This window comes from Ursus maritimus, unplaced genomic scaffold (assembly GCF_017311325.1).
Source record: "Ursus maritimus isolate PB19 unplaced genomic scaffold, ASM1731132v1 scaffold_5, whole genome shotgun sequence".
Classification (NCBI taxonomy): domain Eukaryota; kingdom Metazoa; phylum Chordata; class Mammalia; order Carnivora; family Ursidae; genus Ursus; species Ursus maritimus.
The window spans coordinates 34,135,240-34,150,521 of NW_024426663.1; the positions used below are offsets into that span (position 1 = coordinate 34,135,240).

The 15,282-nt window shown below is 39.8% G+C and overlaps 1 protein-coding gene across 1 annotated transcript in view; it reads left to right on the forward strand.

The window, feature by feature from the left end:
• The window catches only part of MRPS27 (mitochondrial ribosomal protein S27), an 87,938-nt gene that overhangs the window by 57,207 nt on the left and 15,449 nt on the right, over positions 1–15,282 (forward strand). Inside the window, exon 5 of the mRNA XM_008691313.2 lies at positions 11,656–11,770. Within this exon, the coding sequence (XP_008689535.1) occupies positions 11,656–11,770 (115 nt within the window). The remainder of the gene's footprint in view (positions 1–11,655; positions 11,771–15,282) is intronic.

A 15,282-nucleotide genomic window follows, 5' to 3' on the forward strand; every position in this document is an offset into this window, starting at 1 on the left:
CTGGAGAATTACACACTACTGTGGTTTGGCTCAGTTCTCTATCAGACAGGCCTTGAATGCAGAATTAAAAGGCACACACATGTACCTTAAATTGGATGCATTCCTAAGTGATAAAGGTATAAAAACATGCATGGGCGTGATGGACACCAACATTACTCCTCCGAAAGTAGCAGTAGGAGGGTACAGCTTTTTTTTTTTTTTTTAGATTTATTTATTTNAAGAGTGTGCATGGGAGTGGGGAGAGGGGCAGAGGGAGAGAATCTTCAAGCAGACTCCGCTGAGCAGGGAGCTTGACTTGGGGCCTGATCCCACTACCGGTGAGATTACCCGTGAGATTACTATCTTAGCTGAAACCAAGAGTCAGATGCTCAACCAACTAAGCCACCCAGGCAAGGTACAGCTTTATTTATATCTGTAACACTTTATTTCCTAAATATATCCAAAGGAAAAAAAAAAAAAAACAGAAAAAGACATATTAAGAAGAGGAGAGGAAAGTTGGATTCACTTCTCTTCTGAGAGCCAGTTTTTGACAATTTAGTACCAGGGTGTTAGGAAATAATCAGTGTTAAATAAATGAGGACTTGCATTGATGGTAATGAATTAGCCTAAGCTTGTTTTAGATGCTCACAAAATACTTGTGTTTTGATAAGCCTGATCTGACGTCACTGAAGGCAAGGAGTAAGTGTGTTTATCTCTGTCACTTAGTGCCCAGCGTAATATCTTCGTTCATGGTAGGTTGGTGGATGAGCACATGAAGAAGAAAACAGCTTTGCCAACACCAAATGCTCCATTCTGTTATAATTGACTCCATAATAGGTACCCACGTAAGACTCCTCTCTCTAGTTCAGCATTGAGCTTTTCCTTAATGTTGCTCTCTTTTTATTTAAAAAAAAAAAATTAACTAGCTCTCTTGCTTTTTTGCCTAAAATTAGGGAAGGAAGAATTGTGCCTGTTGACTGAAGGCTGCATGCAATGTAGCAGCCATGTACAGATGGATAGCCTCCAGCACCACAGTTGAAATTCCACTTAATGTGCACTCATAAAGGACAAGCGACTGCTCCTTCCAGCTCGCTGTAATTGTCCAGCATATGAGCTAATGATATTTCTGAAGCTGGGAAGCAGGGGTATTTTCATAGTTCGTTTCTCTCTCCTTTCCCACAAAGCACAGCCATGATCTGACACATGATCAATGGGACCAGCCCTTTTTAGGATGCAGAAGATGCTTCCCTGCGTCTGTGGCTCACAATGGCAAACAATAGAGACTTCTACAATGATATTTTGCCTCCCTGGTGTTCAAACTTCTTCAGTTAAGCCTGTCTGGAATCTATTTAACTATTATCTAGCAAAGCTTTTTTTTTTTTTTTTTTTTTTTTTTTTTTTTTAAATAAAAAGGGGCGGGAGGGTGGAACCAAAGAGGAAAGACTGTATCTTTGCCAAGATGCTCTCTCTCCTCTCCCTATGACTCATACTTCGAGAAGCAGAAGGACTTTGGAAAGCTGCCTGCAGTCACATTGAGACAGTTCTTCTGGCACTTTTAGACATTTTAAAAAATTTTCTCAGGGAATAAAGATGTTTTTCAAATTGTTCATTCCCTCTGCTTGGGCCAGCCTGAGAGCTTTTGTTTAGCTGTAGCATGTTGGTTTTATGGAAGTTTTGCCAGCCAGAACAGTTGAACCCAGATCTTTGTATTTGGTGTATTACTAAAGAATTAGCTTTTTGCTGTTCAAAATTTGTAATTGTTCTTTCTTATGATTATCATATTAAAAGGAATTGTCTCAGATCCATAGCATTCCTATGAAATGAAGTTTACATTTGGACATTCTTAAGTATTTTCTTAGTATATTATGTTTGTAGGATTTCAAATATTCAGGTTTTTTTTAAAGTTTGGTTTTAGTATGGCAGGGCTAGCCCGAGCTGAATAAGGTAGCTGCTTAATAAATATAGTCATCCTGATTTTAACCATTTGGCAGCACAAGAAAAAAGAAAGGTCGCCTTAATTTTCCTACCTTCATATATAAATAAGGGTTTGGTTTGGTTTGGTTTTTTTCTAAGTGTTAAATTAAAGCTTCCTGAAAACCAGTTGCACTGACAAATCTAAATCTCAGTTTTCAAATTTCTTTTCTTTTTAGCTATAAAAAGTGATTGTGTCCTTTTATGTCTAGAAACTGGCAAACAACTTAATATCCCTGTGGCCACCCCCATCTCATGCCCCCTTTTTAAAAGGGTTCCACTGTTTCTGCTCTAGAAATAACCAGATCATAGGAGGTTTGATACCAAATTGAATTGTTTGGGTAATTATGACTGTTTAGCAGGAATTTATTTAAGGAGTGGAAGAAAGTAGCAACATACAAAACAATTTGTGTTTTATAGGAAAGTTGAATTGGATGGCTGACTCTTAGATATAAACTGAATATAATAAAGTATTCCTTGGAGTAGAAAATACTAGTGGAGGGATTAATTGCTGAAAATTTTATTTCCTGCAGAACTTGATCTCTAATTAAAATCTGCTTTCAGGACCTTGAGTGCAACATTATTGGTTTTATCATTTCATCTTGTAATTTTAGACACCACTTCACAAGGTCTGCTGCCCCCCATGATAATCTATATTAACTGCCCAAACTGGGTAAAATGATGTTCAACTGGTAGGGGAGTGGAGGATAGTGGAAAAGAGTTGAATCAGCTGTGGGCTGAATGATTGTTTATCTTTGAGTCTCTATTCACTTATTTGTATCGCTGCAATTTTTCTGGTATAACAGAAACATGTACATGACTGATATTTTAATGAGTGGATTAAGCGTATTATTCCATAGAGTCATTAAACTTGAGAGCTGGAAGGAGTTTCAGGGGGTCTGGTCTAGCCCACAGTTCCAGTATATTTTGTTTGGCTCATATTGTATGTTTTAAAAAATAGTAGCTACTTTGCTTGATAGTTACAAACAGCTCTGCACCTATTGTCTCACATGGTTCTTCATGCACTTCTATTAACTGGCCCCTGTGGACATGTGAGTTCATGATCTGGGTAATCCTACCTCTTCCTTTTACAGTTACAGGAATTGAAACCCTGAAGGATCGAGTGACTTGCCAAAGTCAAACAGCTAGTTCAGGGCAATTCCAAGACTATTTTACAGTTTGAGTATTTTTCTCTGAATTCTGCTTCTAAATTTAGAAAAGATGATTTTTGGGGTGTCTGGGTATCTCAGTCAGTTGAGTGTCTGGCTCTTGATTTCAGCTCAGGTCATGATCTCAGGGTTGTGAGAGCAAACCCCATTCTGGGCTGGAAGTCTGCTTGAGATTCTCTCCCTCTGCCCCTGCCCCTGCCCCTGCTTGCGCACATGTGCTTGAACGCACTCTCTCTCTCTCTCTGTCAAATAAATAAATCTTTTTTAAAAAGATGTTACTTATTTTTCAGTATGTTAGAGACCTTTGTCAAACTGCAGAGATGCTTTTTTTTTTAAGATTTTATTTGAGAGAAAGATCATGAGCAGGGGGAGGGGCATAGGGAGAGGGAGAAGCAGACTCCCCACTGAGCACTGAGCCTGAATTGGGGATTGATCTGAGGACCCTGAGATCATGACCTGAGCCAAAATGAAGAGTTGGTTGCTTAACCGAATGAGCCACCCAGGTGCCCCCAGAAATGCTTTTTAAAGATGTCTTACAAATAAAAGAATTGAGAAGTACTGGTGGAATAATAAGAGTAAAGAGTTTAGTTGAGGTCCTGTTACAAACCTAAATCTTTTCGTCTTTATAGGCACCAAGATTTTTCATCGATAAAGGAATTGTACTAGACAATTTCACATCACCCAGTACAGGGCTTGGTAAATAGTAACTTCTCAATAAATAGTTCAGTGAACAGTGGGTTTTGAAGGTCTCTACCAGCACTAAATTATAGGTTCCTAATTGTCTGTATCACCTTTTCTTCCTTCCCCTATCCCCAGTTTACTTGGTCTAGATGGCTTTCAGAGTCTCTTCCAGTCTTAGGTGTCTGAGTTTTTTGGTTTAGAACTTGTTAGGGGAGTTCTTTGAACCCATGTATTCTGTCTTCTGTCCTCATATTTGTGGTTTCACTCTTCCTTCAGCTTGTCTGTTCCTGAACTTATTACTCCACAAAAAGATCCGTGGATCTTTTTGATTGTAAGGAAACAGTGGGCAGAGAAGTAAGGAGTAGGTGGCTTTTCACAATGACCACATTATTCCTCCTCTCTGCCATCTCTCATCTCCTCCTGCCTTGTACAAAAAGAGGTAGCATTTCCTCCTGGCCTCACCTGTTTATAGGCAGGAAGCTATTTCAAAACTGGAAATGGATTACTGTTTCATTATAAACAATACTCATGAATTTCAACATACATTATTGGGATTTATACAGTCTGAGCAGGCCTAGTCACAGTCGCCAAATCATCAAACACCTACTGTTGGAGGACACGAAAGGATAGAAAAGTTCTCTCCTACCTTTTAAGAGATTGAAAGCTTTAAAGGGAAGTCAGCGGAGTTACAGAAATAGAAACTAGCTGTGAACTTGAGTTGTATAACCGCAGTAAATCCAACCTTACCTTTTGATAAAAAAAAGAGAATCCTTATGGAATTCAACTTTTCCATGTATTTAGAGAATCAAAATGTTTAAAACACTGAGGTGCTTTTTTTCTTCATTAAAAAGAAAATCTCATTCTTAAGAAACCCAGATTACTGCTGAGCTTCTCTTCCCTCAGAAATACCCCTAAAGAAATACATAATCTCACGCACAAATACACATACCAATCTGCTCAACATCAGCTTAATTCTTCCTGCTTTTTTGCTGGTGTGCTTCATCCCCTGGGCCAGGCGCCTTGGCCTGCTCATTTCTCTTCTGGCAGCCTTAATCCTGACAACTTTACTAAGCCAAGAATACTCCAGAAATTCTGACTTCTATGCCTTTGTTTTTCTCCGTTTTGTTTTTCACCTTCCCCTTCCTCAGGATTATTCATATGTACACCCTGCCAGTGATTAATAAATATATGTGATTTTCCTGTCTTAGTCATCGTATTATTCATGGTTTTACAGAAGTTTGTCTGAAGTTCCTAGTCAAACTATAGAAGACATCAGGCAATGTTTGCATCTTTTTAAAACTGGCTCATTTATTGCTCATAGATTTCCTACCGAAAACCAAAAATATTTCCCTTATCTCTGCCTAAACCAAGCCAGTTCCCACAACTTTATGTGCTTTTATAAATAGGACTGGTTCTACGATCCAGTTTTTCTCAACTTCCTGTTCCTCCCTTTAGCCTCGCCTTGCCCTCCAGCGACTGTGTCTCAGGTTTGAAGCTAACCTGTGTGTCTAACTTTAAAGTAGCTGAGGAGCCCCACCAGGTGCCTCTTGTGCGGTTTCACTGACCAGTGCATTGTTGGCCACAAAGACAGCCATTTTCTGTGTTTAGGACCATCGCAAGCAAGGAAGCACCCCAGCAATCACTGTAAATGTATTTTCTTCTCCCATTCTCCCACAGATAATCCTCCCCTGCCATCCACATGCATCACCTTTTGGATGCTGATAAAGATGGTGTTCCAGGCTTCAGACAAAGAACAGCTGGTTTAATTCTGGCTGGCTCCTTACCTTTAAATACCTTGAGAGAAAGAACAACAGAGCATAGTCAGCCTGTAAGTGTTCTTTCTGTGTCAGAAAGGGAGAGATGTCATCTTTAAGATTGGAGTTCAAGGAAATTGAGTAGACCAACAGGACTAGAATGTGGATCACCTGGCACAGGGTAGCTATTTGGTATATACTTACTTCATGAATAAAAAATATGTTTCCTAGATTAAGAAAGGTTGATCTGGCAAAACAATAACCAGGTCAGAGAGAAGAGAAAGAGATAATAATTTGGGGCCATTATTATTTTACTTGTCATTGCTTTCTCCCTATTCCGTGAGAAGCCATGGAAAATGGAGTATTCCTCCTACTTTCTGGTATCTCGTAGCGCTGTGTTTCCAGGTGAAATGCTAATGACCTCATTTTTAAGCCCCGAGTCTGACAAATTTAGACTTTGACTTTGATATCTAACGAGTCCCTCTGTTATCCATCTTCACTTCAAAAAATGTGTTATTATGCTGCATTTATTTAGCACTTCACATTTGCAAAATTCTATGCCTGTTATTCTGTACCAAAAATCCACTTACTTACCACCCTTTTTAGAATGGCAAACAAGGATACCAGAAGGTCTTATGCAAACTGGGTTTTATTTTTTCAAATTCTTTTTGGAAATTGGCAGGGTATGAATTATAAACTAACTGATAGAAATTGTAGTTTTATTACCATATTTGTTTTCCTCTCATAAATTAATCACTGTGGGGTTAGAAAAAGACTTGAGGAGGTTGTCTATATAAAATTGGCTTAAATTGACCGGCAAACCATAGAGAGGTTAACTACAAAGGAGACATTAACGAGTTTTTAGGGGTGACAGAACTGTTCTTACGTCTTGATCGTGGTGGTAGTTGCACAACTGGACACATTTGTCAAAACTTATAGACCCATACATTGAAAAGTATGGATTTTACTGCTTGTACATTCTGTCCTTGTAAGCCTGTCCTTTAAAAAAATAAAGTATTAGAAGTTTAAAAAAATTTTTTTTGTTTATCTGCTTTGTGAGGGAGATAATGAATTCACTGGCAGTGGTTGAGCCCAAACTGGTTGACCATCTGAGGGAGGAGCATTTCAGAGCAGATTATTGCTTCTCTCACTTAGTGCACACTTGGGACATCTTTGCTGAAAGTTAAAATTAACTGAAGTTCCTCTATAAGAATAAGACTCTGGGATATCAAGCAGGAAAGAGATTTCAAATCTACATTACTGTGTCTTTATTACCTGTTCCTATATTAGGCCTTACCCCTTTTTTAAACACTTGACAAAAATATAATAGTCATTAGAAAATTATCAAAATTTGATTTTATTTATGGTTTTTTGGGGGGGGCAATTAATAATTGATGAAAGCAGAATTTCCAGAAGGTTGCAAAAGAAAGTAATTATCCTTTTAGGATGGGAAAGTCGGTAGCAGTGATTGAATCAGATTCTGGTTTAAATAGTCACATGACACCCTTTTACCCTTTGGTTCTAGTTCAGGGAAGTGCTCAGACCTTTTAATAATTACACACTTTGTTTCACTGATAAGATTCCCAGTCCACACGACAGGCTTTGGTGCCAGCTGTATTTTCTTCTTGGCACTCTTTCTTCCCTCTCTTCGCCCTGGCCCCTCACTCGCCTCCATGTGTGCCCAGCTCAAAAGCTGAGGTTTCCATCTGTAAAGCCTGTTGCCACAGGATACGGAATCCACTAGGGAGGAGGAAAAACGGCATGTGTATGTTTAAGGATGGTGGCTGTCATAATCAGATGAACGTTGTGGAAAGCCTGCTCATTCATACGGAAGAGCCAGTGCTGCAGTTAAATGGTGAAGCCACGGAGCCCCAGGCTCTGGCGTCCGTGCGAGAGCCATGCCCAGCCAGAAGCACATTGCGTGCCGTGCTGAAGAGCTGATGAACATTGTCACTTTTGCCTTCCACAGTAACCTGTATATGACTCCTGTGGAGAAAAGGCTGTTTCCCCCTTTATTTTTTTTTCCAGTGAAATGATGAAATTGATTACAAATAGGAAATACCATGTGACCTTTTCACACATTAAAGTACCTTTTATGTAATCACAGTAAGTCCCTGGTGTTTTGCTTTTCACTCTTGACTTCTTTGATATAACCTCTCTTCCCCTATAAAAAAATTCTCTAAGATATCAAAGACTTCTGCCTGCAGTCAGTTTTGCTGCCTGTGATTCTCCTCAGCTTCCTTCCTGGTGACATTAATCTTGAATGAGCAATGGTGCAGGCGAATGCCCTGAGCAGTCCTGAACGTAGCCTGATTTTTGAGGAGAGAAAGCTTCCCAGTGCCTGCCATATGATTGGCCATGATTGGGCTTCTTAGGCAAGTTCTGTCTTCACCTGGAACTCCACTTAGTCCTGTGGTCAGAGTGTCCTTGGCCTGGGGATACCAACGTTGAGAACTAGAGGTAGAGCTTGAGAGTGCACTTCTTCATTCTCTCCTTCTCCTTCTTGTGCCCCTCCTTCCTCCAGGAAATACTCATGTCCTTAGAATTGCTGTAGGTTTCCTTGTATTTTCTAAGCTGGAAACTCAATATCCCTGGCCTCCACGAGCACAGGCATTGTCAGGGAGGTTTGGTTTGCATTTGTTTATCTTTTCCACACTCACACGGTTTGCCTAGCTTGGCAGCCTGCTGGCCTGGACAATAATAAAGCTTCTGTCGAGGTGAGCAAACAGCTGATGGCACGGGGCACAGAGGGGACTCCTACAGTGGCCGCCTGTAATCTGCCAGGCTGGTGGTCAGAGCAGGCGAGAACAAAAGCCAGTCTGTTTGCGGGCACATTGGAAAATCAATGTGTTAGTTGTGTTCTCATCTCTTTGCCTTTCTCCTGGCTGAAAGGGAGAATGCTCGTCCAGCAGTCCACAGAATCATTCCAAGCAAGTACCCATTCCAGAGACTTACCTGCCTATCATATTACCACTGGCAGTTCTGAACAGCGCCCAAGTTTATCTGTTTAAACTGCTTAAAACATCATTGTTTGAGAAATTCTTCTCAAACTCACCATCCAGAGTGGAGTGGACCCTTCTATCTCAATGGTGTGAGTTGTTTATATGCTAGACAGCTAGATGACACACATAAGATTATGTGCTAATTTCTTTTTTAACACTGACAAGGGCTTAGAAAAGAGTTTCTGTGCTGCCTGGCTGGGAAATGCAGGAACTGCAGTTAGGGTAGCATATTTCATAAAATATGTGTAAGTATTTCCCTCTTATTCCTAAATTGATTTAATATGCTCACTTAGTTGAACATGTCCTAGACATGGTTGTGTGTCTGGATTACTAGGTCTTAGAGAGCGGAGATATATCAAGTAGCCCTGTTCCAGGATGAGGGAGAGAGTGGACTTATTAAAGACCCCTAAGAGTCTTTTGACAAATCTCTCAAAGACTGATGTACTGAGATGATTGTATTGGGTGTGTGAAGTGTTGAGTACCTTTCCCTCTAGACTTCTAAGAAATCGAAATGTGAGAAAGAAAGACCTTTGAGAAGATAAAATTGTTCTCTTCCCGCGTGTATGAAAGTTAGCCTCCGACGGTTAACAAATGACTTTAAACAAATTTTAATTTGAGCTTTGAAGGTCTAAACCTAGGTCCTATTAATCTTTGTTTTCCTCAAAGCCTAAATAAAAATGGTCTGCTGATCCTGAGCAAGAGAAAAGGGTGTTTGGTTGGATTTGGTCACAATGCTCTTATTTTAAAGTCTACCAAAAAGAAAAGTCGCAACTTCTGTAGTCACTGGAGACATCCTAAGGCAGAAGATTAGATTTTAAAATGAGAGAGTTTAAGTTTAAAATAATCTTGGGTACAGAAGGTAATTGGCACTTTTAATTTTGTTTGTTTTTAAAGGAAAAATGGACTGAACCTAACAATCACTGCTACCCAAAACACTTCCCAGCAGCTAGCAATGCCCTGTGTCTCCTTAGCACTTACTGTGTTCCACCTTGGACTGTTGTGAAGCTATGTCTGTGTACTTTGTGTTTGTAATGAAATTATAAATGTCCAAACAGGGAATTTACAGTTCTTCATATATGTCGTAGATGTTAGCAAAATGATCAGCACATAACAGCATCTTATGCATTTGTTGATTGAAGCTCTTTTTTTATTTGCTGAAAATCTGTGGGCCACCAGTTGTGGCAGGCATCGAGGAGTCAGTGTGGGGCAGGTCAGCATGCCCCTCCTTGCCCAGAGAGCTTACAGGCCAGCAAGGCAGCATCACTCTCATTTAGGCTGTATACCTGGTAATTGTCTTGAATTGTTTCTTTTAAGAATAAAATAAACTTTGAATTGGCCATTATACTTTAAATCTCAGATGTTTCAGAGTAACAAGGAGAGGAACTCAGGTAGCTCAACTGTTGACTTTAAAATGTGAGGGAAAGCATGAAATACTAAAAGATATATTTTGTTTCATTTCTATGCAGAAGATCTCATTAGACCTAGTATCTTGGGCACCTATACAGTGCCTCTCTGGCTAGGTCATTTTCCACCAGAACATAATTCGACATATTTCTATCTCTCTACTTTTTTTTTAAAGCTGTATAGTTTTTAAAAAAAATTTTAAGTAGACTCTACCCCCGACATGGAGCTCGAACTCATGACCCCAAGATCAAGAGTCACATGCTCCACCGACTGAGCCAGCCAGGTGCCCCATCTATCTTTCTGCTTTTAAAGGGGTTAATTCTGTAAAGAAAGAGTGAGAAATAATTTCCAGCAAGATGTAAGATATTCAAAAGTCTAGAGAGGGTTAGGTGACTCTATATCCATAAAACATCTTCAGATCTTATTTTTGCCAAATTTCTCACCAGAGCACTAATAAATATCCTAAATTAAATACTACTTCACACTTCCTCTCTTTTTCTCAGCTTTTACTTTGGCAGAGAACCTGTTCAGCAGGAAACTATCCCCATAGCAGATGGCAGGAAATAGCAGGTGGCAGATTGAATAACCAGCTTCTAAAAAACACTAGTATTAGCCATATCCTCGACTCAGATATGGCACAAAATCCTTTTGCTCCAAGATTTTGTCTTACCTTTTTTATTTAAGAAAACAGTTTGATTTTTTATAGGGTCCAGAGATTGATGTGCTTCCTGAACAATTAAAGAAAAGATGGGGACTTCCCCTGACATGAAACGACATTTGATGATGGGTGCCAGTCAAAGCACATAAACAGAAAAAGGACAACAGAGCTCTTCAAACACCCCCTCACAGCCGTGTCTCCTCTCTCCCTGTGGCAGGGACCTGCAGGTGCAAGAAGTTGCCCCAACCCCGGGTGTCACCAGTGTGTGCACACTTGAGGCAAGAGCAGCACTCAGAATCCCTTTCTAAGTTCCATTCCTTTGTAGGTACAGCTGCCACATACACCTCAGCTCGGGCTGCTTCAGCCTTTTAAAACCACCTGGGCAGCTACAGGAAACAAAAGGAGGTGGACAAACTGATGAGCTGGAATGGAGCATTGAAGAGGACCGTGGGGGGGGGGGGGTGTCCTGAAAGACCTAGGTATTTAATTGTGCTCCATTTTTTTTTTCTGCTTTTTTGTTTTCTTTTGGTTCAGTGAAGAGTGTCCCAGTCTCTCCTAGGTGCCATAAGAAATATCAGTGTAACTCAAAGCTGATTTCCCTCTAGAGTTGCTGTGCTATTCCTTTCTTCATTTTTGCTTCATCTGTTTTAAACTTCAAAAGTGTCAGCGTCAGCCTCACATCTCTCTTCTAATGAAATGAGTATTTGTATAATGCCATGGTTAGTATTTTCCCCAGATCACTTTTTATAAATCTCATATTTTAAAACAAGATGTTGAATCAAGAAGCATTAAGTAAGAAATACAACATTTACAGTACTTTGTTGTTGATTATTCTGCCTTCTCTTTCCCATTTCATACTTTACAAGTAACAGGTTTTTATCATCAAGTTTTTATTTACTGTTGACCTTTATGACTTTTGGTCACATTGACTGCAGATCTGTAAATATCTAAGAAAAGGACCTGCTGATGAAGGACGCATTTTGGCATTGACGTTTCAGAGTTAAGCCCAGTTTTCTCTCTTCTTATGCTTTATTTAGATTTCGACACAGCCCCAACTGCTGGTACCTGAGAGACTGGACTGTCCACACCTGGATTAGGCAGTGTTTAAAATACGGTGCACAAGACAAAGCCTTATATACCCTTGTAAATAAGGTGAGTGGTTCCCTGGTATTTGCAGCTTGCTTTCCTGAGTTTAAATGATAATAACTATTATAGTACAGCAAGAATAGGACAAGAAATAACTTTTGATATTTATTTGCTTCCAGATATCCTTTTTAGAATGGAATTGACTGTAAATTAATCAATAGTTAAATATAAAAATTCCCATAGCTATGACAGCTAAAAGCAAAAGGAAGTTCAGTCACAAGAACCCTGCACTGGTGGTTCATTTCGTTCTTGATCCCTAAGACTTGAATTTCTTGCCTGGCTCCCTTTGGTGATGTTTAGGAAGAACGATATGACCATTTTGCTGAAATAGGACCTCCAGAGTATTCAGACTATCTTACACAGTTTTTAAGAGACGAGCATTCCTAGGTTACTCAGAACGTATCTGCTGAATTCCCTGACTCCTCTCCTTGAGCTCCAGAGTCCCCTATGATTAGGGTTTTTATGAATGTTACATTACACCAAGTAATGTCTTCATTACCTTTGAGTCTTCATTACCTTTATAGTATGAAATAAAGTACAAAATAAGCAAAATTTGTGAATGCTATTTTTGTGAGTCTCAAGCAGTAACCCTTGTTTGACTCATAAGAAGATTTTAACAATATTTCTGTGCAAACATACTATCTCTGTAGTGCCACTGAGCCTTGTATGTTCCATGACTTGGGCCCAGTTCAGTTGTATATACATTGTAGACTGTGTATGAGACATTGCATTGGGTATAGCATTGTCTGTAAAAATGAGCAATATCCTTTCCTTGACCTCAGGAAGCTTATAATTGAATAATGCAGACAAATAGGTTTACTGAGAAATCTCATATTAGGGCCCAGAGGAAGGAATGGATCAAATCCTGTTCTCATCAGTTCAGAGCTTAATGACACAGATTATACTCACCGAAGATTTCTTTGAAAACAAAACAAGAAGAGTCTAGAAAGGCATAAAAAGGCATTAAAGTTTATCTCATTTTCTGCTGGTGCAAAGAACACTGGACAAGGAGTCAGAAGACCTAAGCTGTAATCTCATAAGCTCCACCAGTTGCCCAGAATTTCAGGCCAATAATTTTACCCATCTAGGTCTTAGTTTTTTCAGCTCTACGTCAAGTGAGTACTAAATCCGTGATTTTCAACCCTGGCTACCCATTAGAATCACATAAGACTCTTAAAAATTAGAGACGCTTTTCTCTACCCCCAAGGTCAGTTTAACTGACCTTTATAGAGCACAGGCTTTTGGTATTTTTTTTAATGAATTAAAAACAAACCTTTTTAACAAACTCCATTTTTTAGAGCAGTTTTAGGTTCACAGCAAAATTGATCAGAAGATACAGAGATTTCCTGTTTGCTCCCTGCCCCACACATGCACAGCCTCCCCCATTATCAACACCGCCCCCCCAACTAGAGTGATTCATCCGTTACAATTGATGAAGCTATATTGACACATCACAAGCACCCAAATCCTTAGTTTACATTAGGGCTCGCTCTTGGTGGTACACATTCCATGGGTCTGGACAAATGTGCAAGGGCATGTATATATTTATAGTATTGTATCATATAGTCATTTCACTGCCCTTAAAATCCTTTGTGCTCTGCCTCTTCATCCCTCACTGGTATCTTTTTAAAGCTCCCGTGTTCATTCTCATTTGCAGCCAAGGTTGAGAATCACTGACTGGTTGATTTTTAAGGCACCTTCCAGCTTTAATATTTTATCATTCTAAAATATTTTGTTTTTGCCCTGCCCTTGGGGATTAGTGCTGATTTGGATGACTGCTTTGGGAAATATAGAAATTGCCCATGAGCCACAACCTTTAAAACAATGGCTTCTAAACCCTTTTTCCATTTCAGCACATCTAAGGCATCCCATACAGCCTACTGTAACAGTGACTTAATTCAGCAGTGATTCACAGCTGGGGGGTTAGGACTATCAAACTCTCCCCCGGGCTGTGTATCATTTGAAAAAATTTCTCAGGTGTTTCTGGTGGTTGGTAGAGGAAGAAGGGGAAGGGTGGGGGACGGTAGTTAATCCTACTCAAGTAAGAATTTAAAACAAAAATATAACCAGTCTAGATCATTAGTAGTCAAACTTGATTGTGCATGAAAATCACATAGAAAGGTCACTAAAACTTCAGGTTTACGTGCCCTATTCCCAGAGAATCTGATTCTGTAAGTCTAAGGTTTAGCAATCCGCATTTTTTTTCTTCTTTTTTAAGAGTTTATTTATTTTAGAGAGGGAGAGAGCAAGGAGAAGGACAGAGGGAAGGAGCGAGAAAGGGAGAGCATTCCAAGCAGACTCCATACTGAGCATGGAGCCCAACAAGGGGCTCGATCTCACAACCCTGAGATCCTGACCTCAGCCGAAACCAAGAGTTGAACGCTTAAGCAACTGAGCCACTCAGGTACCCCAGAAATCTGCTTTGCTTTAAAAGCACTCCTAGAGAATTCTGAGGCAGATGCTGAAGGGTCCACATTTGGGGAAATCTGGATTCTCAAATACTTAGCTATTCATGAACAGGAAATCAGCAATATTTTGTTGGCATATTTCTAAGGTCTTTAAAAACCAGTCTAAGAGTCAAGAAAAAAAACAAATGCTGGTGTGAATGTGGCAAAAAGAGAAGCCTCATGCACTTGGTAGAAATGCACATTGGTGCAGCCACTATGGAAGATAGTGTGGAGATTCCTCAAGAAATTAAAAATAGAACTTCCACACAATCCAGCAATCCTACTTCTGGGTATATATCCAAAGGAAATGAAAATAGGATCTCAAAGAGATATCTGCACGCCCATGTTCATAGCAGCATTATTCACAATAGCCAACCATAGAAGCAACCCGAGTGTCCCTTGACAGATGAATGGGTAAAGAAAATGTGGCATATATGTATGCAATAGAACATTATTCAGCCACATAAATGAAGGAGATCTTGCCATTTGTGACGACATAAATGAACTTTAAGGTCATTATGCTAAGTGACATAAATCAGTCAGAGAAAGATACCCTATGATCACACTTATATGTGGAAACCAAAAAGCCAAGCTCGGGGCATCTGGGTGGCTCATTCGGTTAAGCATCTGCCTTCAGCTCAGGTCATGATCTCAGGGTCCTGGGATTGAGCCCCGCATCAGGCTTCCTGCTTGCAGGGAGCCTGCTTCTCCCTCTCCTCCCTGCTCGTGCTCTCTCGCTATCTCTTTCTCTCTCTCTCTCTCTCTCTCTCTCTCTCTCAAATAAACAAATAAAATCTAAAATTAAAAAATAAATAAATAAATAAATAAATAAATAAAGCCAAACTCATAAAAGCAGAGTGTAGAATGGTAGATTCCAAGGGCTGGGAGGTGAGGGAAATGGGGAGATGGTGGTCAGAGGGTGCAGACTTTCAGTCAAAAGATGAGTAAGTTTTGAGGATCTAATGTACAGCATGGTGACTACAGTTAACAATAGTGTATCGTATACTTGGAAGTTGCTGAGGTCTTAAATGTTCTCACCACCACACACATACACAAAATGGCACTTACATG